The sequence below is a fragment of the Microtus ochrogaster genome, linkage group LG1, assembly GCF_000317375.1.
Source record: "Microtus ochrogaster isolate Prairie Vole_2 linkage group LG1, MicOch1.0, whole genome shotgun sequence".
NCBI lineage: Eukaryota > Metazoa > Chordata > Mammalia > Rodentia > Cricetidae > Microtus > Microtus ochrogaster.
Genome location: NC_022027.1, coordinates 6,837,061 through 6,850,817, shown reverse-complemented (window position 1 = coordinate 6,850,817; position 13,757 = coordinate 6,837,061). Strand labels below are relative to the sequence as shown.

At 39.4% G+C, this 13,757-nt stretch overlaps 1 protein-coding gene across 1 annotated transcript in view; it reads right to left on the bottom strand.

Moving 5' to 3' along the window:
• Positions 1-2,566: 2,566 nt before the first annotated feature.
• Psme4 (proteasome activator subunit 4) overlaps positions 2,567-13,757 on the bottom strand; it is a 117,202-nt gene continuing 106,011 nt past the window's right edge. The window contains exons 45-48 of the mRNA XM_013350740.2: positions 8,484-8,646; positions 6,876-7,009; positions 5,349-5,487; positions 2,567-4,044 (exon numbers count right to left, since the gene is read on the bottom strand). Of these exons, the coding sequence (XP_013206194.1) occupies positions 5,353-5,487; positions 6,876-7,009; positions 8,484-8,646 (432 nt within the window). The 3' untranslated portion in view covers positions 2,567-4,044; positions 5,349-5,352. The remainder of the gene's footprint in view (positions 4,045-5,348; positions 5,488-6,875; positions 7,010-8,483; positions 8,647-13,757) is intronic.

Genomic DNA, 13,757 nt, shown 5'->3' with positions numbered 1-13,757 from the left:
TTTTTTGGTTTTTCGAGACAGGGTTTCTCTGTGGCTTTGGAGCCTGTCCTGGAACTAGCTCTGTAGACCAGGCTGGTCCCGAACTCACTGAGATCTGCCTGCCTCTGCCTCCCGAGTGCTGGGATTAAAGGCGTGCGCCACCATTGCCCGGCTGAGTGTGAAAATCTTGAAAAGCAATTGTGCAATTCAGCTAGGCCTACCTATTTTAATAAATAACAACAAAAAATCAGACTAGTAGCTTCTCATCTTCTATAGCCGACACGTCTAAAGTAACAAACTCAGTTTGGCTTTACTATTAGCCGAGTCACCAAACAACGCACACTCCTTAGTTTGTTATTATGGGCACAAAACATCTCATTCATTCCTTCAGGATTCCTGCCTTGGGCTCTTCTACTTTTCTAGTCTTATCTGCTATTTAGAAACAGAGAACGGTGCACTAGAAATCAGAAACCTTGATTCCATCCAGGTGAAGTACACTCTGGCACCGTTGCTACTACAACCTCCCTCTATGTTCTGTTCAGTTTTCTTTAGAAATACAAACTAGTGACAAGATTCAAAGAAACTTAATTTTCCCTCTACTTTTTGCTAACATGCTGGAGGGCTTTGTGAAATTTCAGAATTCTGTTTCGAAAAAGAATATTCAAGAAAAATTCCCAACTAATTTTCACATAAATCATGTTCTACTCCCAGACACTTAACAATCTATCGCCTCTAAAACATGTCATCAGTAAGGGCAACACTGGGCACTAGAAACAATTGAGAGAGAGAAAACCAATTAGAAGTTAGAGCAGAAATTCTGACCCGAATTATATGTCTCTCCACATAAATGGACTGCTTCGTGCGTGATTTCCATTTAGCCATCAGTGGTAACAAAGCGCTGAGGTTGGACTGGAGCCATCAGTGGTACCTCGTATTGAAAACGACACAATCTCCACTGCATAGGACCCAGAGCTCTAGGAAAGGCAGGCATTGGGGCACATGGTTCTAGAGCTATGTGGAGTTACTCAGAAATACAACATAGTATGTTCATAAAATATAGCAGTAAGGTGGATAAACTGGATGAAGAATACTGGTATACTAATAATACAAAAGGCAAAATCTGCAAACTACCAGGGCTCACAATACAGTAACAAAACTAGCATTCCAGCTCAAACCAGTTGACACACATTACCGTGTCAATTTTGGGAAAGCACATATCAAGGCCAATAAAATGTTCACATTTGCTGGGCACAGTGGTAAAATATCTTATTCCTTGGATGCTCCAATATAAGAAAAGCTTTAAAATGTGCAGTGTGGAGGGGCACTGCAGCGTACTCTGAAGTACAGCAAATGGAAAACTACTGTGATATTCAACGATGGAGCAATACTCAGAACACCACAGAAATCTACAAAGGAAACCCCCACGCCCAAGTGATGGGGTTGGACTCAGGGACTCTGCTGTGTTAGGCAGGCCCTACAGCTGAACTCTCTGAACATTAATAGTGAAGAAAACATCCTAAATATGATCTGCAGTCATTCTTTTTCAAAGGATCCCTTCAGAAACTAAAGAAAGATTTGATCTTACAAATCCATATCCTTTCCTTACTCATAGTTCACAGAAACCTATGCTCTTTCCAATCCAACCAACAATGGCTTTCTAAACTTGTTTGCCTCTCTGATCCCTGCCAGCTTGTGCCTTACTGACATAGTTCCTGATCCTCTATCTCCACCTTCTGAATGAATCACATATTCTAAGAGCTGCATTAGATAGTATTAGCCACCCTGTTCTTTTCTCTGCCCCTAACTTGGGATCACTTGTACAAAATTAATCATGTAATGATAGAACATTTAATTTCAAAATTCAAGCATAACCTGGGGGAAATGTCAAGCCTGATATTGTAGTTACCAGGGAGCATGCTGGGCACTCAGATTAAGGGACTCTGCTTTTCAATTGAGTGGAATCCAGATCTTGGTTTTCACCGAGTATTCGTCACTGATAGACTAAACCAATACGGAGCTTTTTTGAGATTTTAGACTCTTACTCTGTAGTCTTCTGGCTCAGGATCCAGAATGTTTTGATTTCTGGTAGTGCCACACCCTGGCACTTCAAAAAGATGTTGGTGAAACCAATAGAATGTCACCCAGCAAAATTTTAACTAAGGAACATGTTGATTACCAAGCACTTCATCTTTTTTTATTTTTTTAAATTTCCACTTAGGAGCCATTGCAAAAGCATATTTTTATGTAGCTTAGTTAGAAAATGCTGGAGTATTTTCCCTTGGGAGGAATAATAATTCCATAATAAAACTAATAAACAAATAAACTAGGAAAAAAGAGAAAAGGCTGAAGTGGGCAACAATTCAAAGCCTTCAGCTGTCCTAGTAAGGCGTTAGTCACTAGTCACGTGGCTAATGAGGACGTAGAGCATGCCCACTGAGCCTGCTATTACACTCAACAGGGCAGAGTTACATTCATTCTGGCCAAAGGGAAGAAATTCACAGATCTAAACCCAAGAAGGCAAGTAATCCACAAAAGTTGCTGCCTACGAAACTGTCTTCTCTTAATGAAGAAAAAAAGTCAGGCATTAAAAACAATCCTTTTTATTGGGATTTAAGCTAGTTACACAATTGAAATAGTCAGTTAGGCACTACTCTATACAGGGATTATACCTGTGTATGCTGACACTTCAATACTGTACCAAGACCACTGCTGTGTTGGGATGCTCAGCATGTAGAGACTAAAAAATATACTGTAGTGCTCCTTTAAAGGTGTGTCACAAGATGACATTTGTCAGCTCTTCCACCTACAACATACCTTGCACTTTATAAAGTTGTCACAGGGCAAACATGTTACCATTTAGAGATACACGCAAAAAAAGTACATAAAAAATCCAGATATTCTAATATTAAATGAACTTAAAAAAATCCCACAGTTCAGTTTTTGTAACATGAGAAGATAAAATAATTTTAAAACACACATCAAAAAATGGTATTCTGGAGGTACAAAGTGCCATAGTAAAAAGTTGTGTGTGAATCTTTTACAAACCAGTCACATAATGGTTTGTCTTAACGGCTGCATCTGTACAAAGTCTTGCCAGTGTTATCTCTATGGCTTATACAATCTTTTACATCTATGTAACACACTAAACAAGTCAAATACCAAGTCTTATTAGTTTCAATGATTCTGCAAGCAGGCAGGGTGAGGAGAGAAAAGGGGCGAGTGAGGGGGAAGGAGTGTGAGAGAGGGAAAGATTAAAAGAAAATTTCTATAAACACAGCAATAGTCCATTTATATGAAGTGCAACACATTTCAAGGTGAGGTGCAAAACAGTATTTGTGAGGACTAGGGCAAAAAGCAACCAGCCAAGGTGTTTATTGATGTTGTTCTTTATTTTTAAAATCACACATTGTATACACATACAAATCAGTCTAAAATTTATTCATCAAACCCCAGTTTTTCAGCAATTGGCTCTTATTCAGCACCAAAAACTCCAGTCTGTGGAGACACAGACACAGACTTCTGCAATGTGGTCAAACAATCTGTCAGGTCACAAGTTGATTCTGAGACTTGCCCCCTTTGATCCTTTTCTCTTCATGGCTCTCCAGACACAAGGCTGTCCAGACTTCAGATTCATGGCCCATGGCCTACTACCAGTAAACCCAATTGCCTTTGAGGAAGAATTCAAAATAATTTGAAATAAATGAAATGACAGGACCGACATTACTACTGGTAAGTAGTCTCCATTCTAAGGGAATTGTTTTGTTTTTTAACAAGCTTCTAGGCTGTTTGGTCATGATGCCATGATCATATTGGATTATTTCTAGTCTGAGACTTTGTGACTTTGTCATATGCCTCAAAGAAAAAAAAGTGATCAGTATTCTGAGAACACTTCAAGACAAGTTTTGGGAAATCAAATGGGAGTTGAGAACCTGTGAGCGCAGAAGCCACTAAAATGACGAGAGCTCAACTGAGGCTGAGTTGTGAGACCTGCAGAGAGCCAACCACAGATGGTACCTGAGGAGCTGGAATTTTTGATGAATTGAGCCCAAAATCAGGACTAGCCATCTGCATTAAGGAGAAAAAAAAATCTGTTAGGTAATAAAGCATTCAATTCTAAAATCCCACCACATAGATTTTCTTCATTTTCCCAACTCTTCTCTACACAAAGACTTGCTGGCTCCCTCCTTCCAGAGGGTAATAGCCCATTTTTGACTTTATTTTTTTTTTTTTTTTTTGGTTTTTCGAGACAGGGTTTCTCTGTGACTTTGGAGCCTGTCCTGGAACTAGCTCTGTAGACCAGGCTGGTCTCGAACTCACAGAGATCCGCCTGCCTCTGCCTCCCGAGTGCTGGGATTAAAGGCGTGCGCCACCATCGCCCGGCTCCCATTTTTGACTTTATTTAGATGAGTTGTGCACGGTGAGGATTGTTTTTAATACCAGCACTCTGGAAGGGGGAGAGGCAGAATGAGCTTGAGGCCACCTGATTAACATAATGAATTCTAGGATAGCCAGGGCTACAAAGACTCTTTTTAAAAATAAAAAGCAAAAACCAGACAAACAAAAAAGAATACAGATGATGGCCTAGAGCACTTGCACCTGTCCCCAGCAACCCCACTTACAACCATCTGCACCTCAGCTCCCTCTCCTGACCCAATGAGCACAGCACGCACACGAAGAGTTCTCATGACTGGAGAGTGCAGAGCTCCCACTACAACCCCAAATGTCTCACTCAGGAAGCAATCTGGACTATGGTTTATTTTCTTTCACCCTGACTATCTCAGGCTGCTAATGCAGCTTACTTATTTTCTAACTGTCCTAAAGCAGACACATAAATTGCCTGTCTAAAAATGGAAACAAAATCCTGAAAAATTCTATAGGACTTACTTCCACTGACCACAGCAAAAGACATACTTACTTATTTATTGAGACAGAATATCAGTCTGTAACCCAGGGCTGGTTTTAAACTCTGAGGCACTGTCACAAGAAATCAACCAACCAGCCCACCCAATAAAATCCCGAGGGTAAAGGCACAGGCCATCATTTTTTACCTCAGTTCTGGGAACTGAACCCAGGGTCTCATCTGTGCTAAATTTGGGCTCTGTCTCTGAACTGTCTATCTCTGCACCTCAGAAGCCATGTTCACAAGCAGTCAGTGCTGGTACACAACTGCAAAGCTAGTACCATGAGGCTAAGGTGGGGAACTATCCAGATGCAAAGTTAGCCTGTCTACACAGCTATCCCTGTCTTAAAAAGTCAAAACAAACAAGTCTCTCCACTTTACCTAAGCAGTTACATCTAAAATGGCAGCAAGGTTTAAAACCTTGTAGATAGTCTTTCTCCGCCATCAGTGGGATGACACTGTAACTCACCTCTCTATGCATAATAGCACGGTGACACAAGGAGGTCAGTGAGAACAAGCAGCTGGTCATCAGTGAACTGCTGCTTGTGTTCTTGCCAGTTGTCATGGTGTGTCCTTCGGAAATTGGATAAGGTCTTCTTTACAGTCATCTGTAATCAACCCATGCACATTTTAACCTCTAAGAACCAGAGTTAAATGCCGGTATCTTCAGCTACATCAGAATCCACGTAGACCTCACCCCTCACACTGCAAATGCTACGATGTTAGGAAAGCAAGTCCATTTTCTGTCTCCAGACCACAATCATCTGCGGAATTACTTCACATCGGGACAAGGCACCGCAATGCACTGCCACATTGCTACACCAGTTTCAATACATGCTGTACTTACAAAGTGACCTGCTTAGCTTAGGAGCATGGGTGCTCAAGACTATTTCTAGTTTAACATTAGCCTTCATTGAGATGAGAGACTTTCCAGATACAAAATGCCAGAATAACAATAACATGAAACCTAACTTTGTAACTAATGCTAACAGTGCTCTTAATGTTGGTTTAGAAAGGATAAAAGCTACAGTAACTTTAGTTTGTTATAGATGGGAAACATGTCTCTGCAAGGCTTTAATAATTACAGAGTAAATGTGACCCTATCAGAGACAGCAGTCTTTTTTTTTTGTTTTGTTTTATGTTTCTTCAAGACAGGGTTTTTCTCTGTGTAGCTGCAGAGGTCCTGGAACTAGCTCTATAGACCAGGCCGGCCTTGAACTCAGAGGTCCACCTGCTCCTGTCTCCTGAGTGCTAGGATTAAAGACCCGCACTACCACTGCCCAGCTGAGGCAGTGGCTTTATAAAGCAATACATTCAAAATGTGCAAGGAAGTATCTATCAAGTGATACAAATAAACTAACAAGGAAGCATTATACTTTGGGATGTACATTATTTTGGTAAACTGTGGTGTGCTGTTTAGTTCACTAAGAAGCTGGATCTGGAAGTGGAATTGGCCCCAAGCATGTGTATGTTGTGTTTTCTAAGGCCCCTTGTCTGGGAATTGTTTAGCGCCTTTAACTCTGTAGCAGAAGGAGAGCAGCAAATCGGCTCTAGAGTGAAGCCATGTTGGAGGACATCTAGAAGGCAAACCACTTCCAGCAGAGGTTGCTACTGTTTATCCCAGATGTAAAAGCACCTGCAGTGGGAAAACTGGCAAGTTCAGCCATGGGAAGTTCAGCTCAACTGTGAACTCTAGCTATTGTCTCAAGGTAACTTTCTGCTGTTTTTGATCATTTATCTCTATCTGCTATTTGTTCTTTTACTTGGAAGCTTCACCAGAGGACATACTCTGCTCTCCTGAGACTTTCTTTATTGGGAACTCCAGCTGCCTTAAAGGTGCTTCACCAGTTGATTTCTGCTAGAAGTGCTTACCCTCCAAACTTGGTGGTATTTGCTATTTATTCTTTTACTTTTGCTTACTGTGTACTTAAACTCACTCATACAAAACTGAAATTATAGCTATCACAGATCATTCTCTGGACCATACAGAACATACCTCAATAGGCTGGGGATCATTCAAATGTGCACTGAGATTCATAAGGAGCTGGGGCATCCAGGTGGGAACATCATAAGGGCTAGAAAGAACACATGCACCAAGTCCAAGCACACCAGCATGACGCCTGACCAACTCTGCAATGAAAAAAACATATACACCTTTTACAGTGGAATCAATTTTCACTCATGCTAGATGTGCTTTCAGTGTACCTACCTCCTCCATTTAATATCAATTTACAAGTACAAAAAAAGCATGATTCCTGTGGTTGAACTAGAAATGACAAGGATTTTAAAAACATTCTAGAGCTGTTCCCTAGTGATGGTGTAATTGTTTCTAGCCAGGAATGGGTCATATTGTTAAGAAGCAACACAGCTACAATTTTCTTGATCAGCTCATTCATATTCTAAGTACAATTCCTGATCCTAAAATGATCTCCAAGATTGGGTAATATTTTCTGTGTGATTGTGCCCATACAAAATGCACCACCATGCTTGACAAATGCATTTCTTATAACAGAGCTGCAACACATGTCTACCTTAAGGAGTCTGTTCCTTCCTCAGTGGTGTGAGTCCAAATACCCATGTTCCCTGGTTCCTTTCTCACTTTCCCATCTCCCCTTCCAGTGGTGCTGAGATTGGTCAAACACAGGGCCTCACATGAGCTAAGCAACCCACCACCCTGTGACCGCTACACCTAGACCTGTTCCCATCTTTTTGGTAGTATTTGGTATTGAACTCAGGACATGATGCACATTAGCCAAGAACTCATTACACTGAGCTGCATTTAAAACTAGAGTTCCCCTTGGAATTTCTCAATAAAGCTGCAATGCATATTCTTTGGAAATCTATTCTAGGTGTGTCTATGAACAGAAGGAGAAGGTAAGAAAATGAGATTTTGGAGTAGTAAAAATGATAATGCCATTTGTTATAGTACAGACTTAAAACACTTTTATTATCAAAGAAAATCAGAATGTTGATAACTTTTTGGAGTTTAGTATTAATGAGATCAAATTCAAGTCCCAAGTATGGCGGCAAGTTTTTTTTTTTTTTTTTAAGTGCACTAACAACATAATCCCTAAATTCTGAACACAAGATAGTTTAAATCCTCCAAAATAACCAATGCACTTATACTTATTTTAGGTCAAGGTTAGAACTGCCTTATTAAAAAGTTGGGGCTGGAGAGATGGCTTAGTAGTTAAGACCACAGCCTGCTCTTCCAAAAGTCATGAGTTCAATTCCCAGCAAGCCCATGGCGGCTCACAACCATCTGTAATAAAATCTGGTACCCTCTTGAGGAAGAGACATGGTCAGTAGTCCTATCAATTTAGACCATGAAACTCAATATTCAACAGAACCGCTATATACGGCTGCCCATGCATGCTTCAGTATTGCCAGGACATAAATTAAAAATTATTAATTATATGCAATAGTGGACAAGTTCCTTTGTACATACAACTTTAGCCTTTTCATTCCAGGTTCTGTCTTCTTCATGCCAATTCCTAACAAGTAGGGACAATTATTCTTGCCAAGACCTGAGCACAAACAAGTACTTCAAATATTTAAGAAAGTCTGCTTAATTCAACAAAGGTATGGGGATTTGTAATATTACCTGCAGAAGGAATGGTATCTCCCACAGAACCAGGGTCTCGCTTTCTTTTCTTGGGTAGTTTTGTTTTGCAAAGTTGCTCAAAATGAATCTGCATAGCACTGTCCATGGTAAGGAAGTTACACTGTAGCAGACCACTTAAGGTAGTAGCAGCCATTTCTCGAACCTGGAGAGATAATCATTTCTATTAGACTGAGATTTTGAGTCTGAGGTGATAAATGACAGTGAAACGGAAAGGCTGAGTGGGGATCTTTCCTAGAATGTATATAAAATTTACTTTTTCTTTCTGTTTCAAGACAGCCATGACCAGATTCCCCAGTTTTCTGTTACACATAAAATTTCTCCACAAATTAACACATAAACAAAATAATAAATACAAATGTTCAAGAAGTAAACAAAAAAGCCAATGTTCCACTCTATATTCCTTGAAAAGTTCTTTGTATTGTCATTTGGTTGCCCCTTTCCTATAAAGATTCCTATAAATATGGTACTGGGACTGAATTTGAGGGCTTCATTTAAGCCAAGCCAGTGCTCTACTACTGAGGTTTCTTTTTACTTTATACTTTGAAACAAGTTCTCACTAAATTGTCCAGGCTGACCTTGTAGGAGAAGAGATTAAGTCCAGGCCCCTCCCTATGTCAGGACAGTATTCTACCAGTGACTTTCATCCCAAAGTCCTTTCGATTTTAGGCAGATAGGATCTTGTTAAGTTGTCCAAGCTGATGCTCATGAACTTTCTTTCTACCTTCTTTCCTCAACTATCAGAGTACCTGGGAGTATTACTTCATTTAACTTTTGATGAATTTTCACTGATTTAGGATAACCCAATTCGAAAGACTCGAGAATTTTATGGTTATCAACTCTGTTCAAAGAGTAATGCTGGGCAGTAGTCACATTGGCCAGCAGCAATATACATTGTGTTTTGTAGACAAAGAGAAGATATATTAAAAGTAAGCAAAGTAGTCTGTTTTGTCTTTATGTGACTACAACTAGTCTACAAAAGTTTGATGATTTTTGTATGTAATAACATTTTTCTCTAGTCTGAAGCTTGATCATTTAAATATAAGTTTCTAATATTGTTGTAGAGAAATTTGTCTGTTTTGAAGTCATCTGCTCTTGAAAAGTCATCTATGCATTAAGTTCCTACAAATAACCAACTGCGTATTTCAGTTTCACTAACTGAAGAGAGGACACTGCTTTAGTCCATCTAGTGTGCAATAGACTGATTTCCTCCACGCTGCTGATAAATTACCCCAATACTTCCACAGAGTCACTCTTGTCCAGTGCTAAGGCCTACATTCAGGATATTCTTTGGCCAGGATTTGGTCAGAATTTACATGCCAATAATAGCTTTACAATGTGAGGAAAAAAGAATTTATTTCATTTTATTAGTCAAAAACACATTATCTCCTCAATCTTTTTTCTTTAAATTTGTAAACTTTAGAAAAAAATTAGTTCTCAATTATAAAGTTTTCCAATTCAATCACAAATAAGATATAGCTAGTTATTACTAATATATATTTTCTATTATGTTATTCCAATAATGGTTTTACTTGCTTATGTCATAGTAACAGGCATTTTCTGTTTAGAGAAAGCACAATACTTTTAACGAATGTGAAATAAATCTATAGTGTTACATGGTACTCTAAGAAGCTGCCTGTTCACATGATTATATGCCTATCCATCACGTCTGTGACCTGCAGATCTTACACTATTCTTTTCGAAAATCTTAGGAAAAACAAGGCTCTAAGCACTGCAAGGAACCAGGCACAGAACCGTCTCTGGGAGGATAAACAGCACTCTGCTTTCCACAGGGCTTGACCATCCAGCCTCATCTCACCTTCTGCTCCTTAAGATGAGGTTTTACTATACAGTTCAGACAGGACTTCAGTTCATGTTCTTCCTGGCTTGGCCTCCCATGTGCTAGGATTCCAAATATGTACCACTACACCCAGCTCAAAGAAACATTTCTTTAAAGGTTCCAAGTAACAGGAATTTCCATGGAAAGTTCCCCAAACAGAATTTTCAGAAGAGTTTTTACTCAACCCGTCATCCTTACTTATCTCAGTGATATAATGTGTTTTCACTGCAGATAAAATCCTCTCATCAGCCTCCCGTCTGCCCTCCTGTCTCAGCCAGCTCCTCCCCCTTCCACAGACCCATCTTGTAAGAACTGCAAAGAACAACAGCTCACCAACAGGTTGAACACTGGAAACGCAGCACTGTATTTTTCTTGAACTATTTGTTTTATTACTAGCAATTATTACTTGCTCCATGGTGCAAACCTGGAACTCAGAACATCAGGCTTGACAACAGGAGCCTTTACTTGTTATCTCACTGGCCCTGAACTTTGTTTATACAAAGGAACCTTTTACTATAAATTTTATAAAATATTTCTTTTAATTTTGATATTCTGGGAAGACTTTCATTCTAATTGAAAGTAAGCTAAGGACCACACATTTTCTTGGGAGAATGTTTTTCAACTAAAAATGATTGAAAATAAAAACAAATCTGTTTTACAGTCAGTCTCATCAACAGTTAGAAACTAGAGCTATTTTTTCTTGCTGTTTTGAGACAGGGTTTCAAGTAGATAAGGTTGGCCTCATGCCTGCTGTGTAGCTGTTAGACGAAGGGCAAGTTTAAATTGTAACAAATGTGAAGTGAAATTCTGTCCCCTGCTGCACTCTGGGAAGATGCTAATACCCCCCCCCCCCAAATCTGGAAGGATAAGCATGTGCCATCCCTGGTTTATATGGTGCTAGGCAAGCTTCTTCCAACTGAGCCACATCTGCAATCCTACTTAACACTCTTGTTGGGTGCTAAAAACTTACTAGGTTTTAGAATCAAACAGAAATCTGGAGTGCCATTTACCACAAGTATAATTAGAGAATGAGTGTGTCTTCTCTAACGTCTCTCAAAACTTTCTTAGAGTTTAGAACAAAATCTGGGATCAGTGTTTGTACTTACTCAGATACTGGATCTATGAATCAGTAATTATGGCTGTTATTCTTCATATTACTAACTTAAAAAAGAATGTTTTATGTGTATGAGTTTTTGCCTGCAAAAAATAGCACATTATACAAATGCGGGGCCTACAGAGGTTAGAAGAGAGTGTCAGAACTTTTGGAACTGGAGTTACCACGGTGAGCTACCAAGTGGATGCTAGGCACCCAACCTGGGTCCTCTGCTAGAATACCAAGTACTCCTAACCGCTGAGCCCTAAAATATACTCATTTTTAAACCTAGTATAATCCTAAAAAATATTCTTAAAGTAACTGAAGTGTTAATTTATATATGCCTAACACATAATAAAATAACAGATAAATCATTACAATTCTAGGTGCTCACCCTAGACTTAAAGTGATCTCTTCTATCATTTATAACAGATACCCTCCCTAAAATCTAATAGTCTTCAAAGGAAGGATTAAAATAGAAACAAACTGAGATCAATATGATCTATAAAAACCCATTTAATCCAAAGGCTGGACATATTTTAAGTAGTGGTGCTCCACGGGAAAGAAGGTGATTTAAGTAGTGGTGCTCCATAGGAAAAAGAGGTGACTACTTCTGATTGTTACTTGTTTTCCCAGTTTTTTACTTTAAGTTCTTGCTCTGGCTTACTAAGACTCTGCAAATCTAGATTTGACTTTCACAAGTTTTTTTTTATTAATAAAATTTCCAGGCCAGAACTCCAGAGCAAGGTGAGAACATCTATGTTCTCAATGAGCACAGCAAATCCTGTGCTGAGGCCCGAAGAGGTCATTCATAACCATCTAACCATCTGCATGATCACTGCACAAGCTGATCCATGCAATACTCTTCAAGTCTGTAAGGGAGACAGATTCTGCACATACTCATCTCTTGTCTCTACACAAGGTTTCAGATACAACAAAAATCCATATGCAACCTGGGCCTTAGCGTTTTTCTACCCCTGCTTTTGTTGGTTTGAGACAGGGTTTCATAGTCCAAGCTGGCCTCCTGCTGGGATTCCAAGTATATGCTACCATGCCTGCTTCTTTCTTTATTCAAAACATTTGAAGATACCACCAAAACATGACAGCTTAAACAAATGTCATGGTCTAATTATTACATGTTATAAAATTTACTCTGTGTGTGTGTGTGTGTGTGTGTGTGTGTGAGAGAGAGAGAGAGAGAGAGAGAGAGAGAGAGAGAGAGAGAGAGAATATCAATGCTTATGTATATGGACACCTGAGAATGTCTGGTTTCCTGCTCTATCACTCCTTTGAGATTGTGAGTCTCTTACTGAACCTGGAAGTAGGCTGGTGACCATCAAATCCCAATGATCTTCATGTCTTTGCCCTGAAGTTTCAGGTGTGTGAGACTACATGCCTGCCTTATTATGTAGGTGGCTAGGGATTTGAATTCAGACCTTCATGCCTGGTGCCCACTAAATGGTCTTATTCCACTGAGTCATCTCCCTAGCCACAGTTATGTTTATTTATGAGCTATGGGAGAAAACAGAATCATATTCTAAGAAACATTCTTGAAGATAGGAAGTTTAATTAAAAGCAAAACAAAACATTTCTATGTGTGGGCACATGTGTAGTGGCCAGAAGGCAATGTTCAGAAGTCAATTATTTCCTACATGTGGGTTCCAGGATTAAATGCAAGATGTCAGGCTTGGCAGTAAGTTTCTTTATCTGCTAAGTCATCTTCCCAGCCCACAACAATTTTTATTTATTATTATTATTACTTTTTTAGAGAGACAGGGTCTTACTATGTAGTCCTGGTTGACCTTGAATTTATAGAGCTCTGCCTCCTAAGTATTGGAATTTAAAGGCATATACCATCATTTTAGTGACAATTTACTGTACAGATTGGATCTTAAATGTCCCTCTAAAGTCCATGTATTAGATAGAGGCTTATTCTCCAGTGTGGTGCTACCAGGAAGAGGTAGTGCCTAAGTCTCTGAACACATGGTCTCAGGGTGGAGAGTAGGGAAAGTCTCTTTCCTATCTTCCCTACTTTCTGGACACGAGATAAGTGGTTTTGCTCCAGCACACATTCCTATCATAGGCCCAAAACAAACAAGGTCAGTCTGTCATGAACTGACACCTACAAGTTAAGGTCTATGAACTAGACATTAACACAGATAAGCCTTCCTCTCCGTGTGCTGCTATGTTTTATGCTCTAAAACTGTGGCTTGGAGATGCTATTTTTGAGATTTCTACTTTTCATTTTCATTCCATTAGGTTAGTTTCTAAGAAGCGCCAGAACTAAAATATTTTTTTTTGGTTTTTTTTTTTTTTTTTTTTT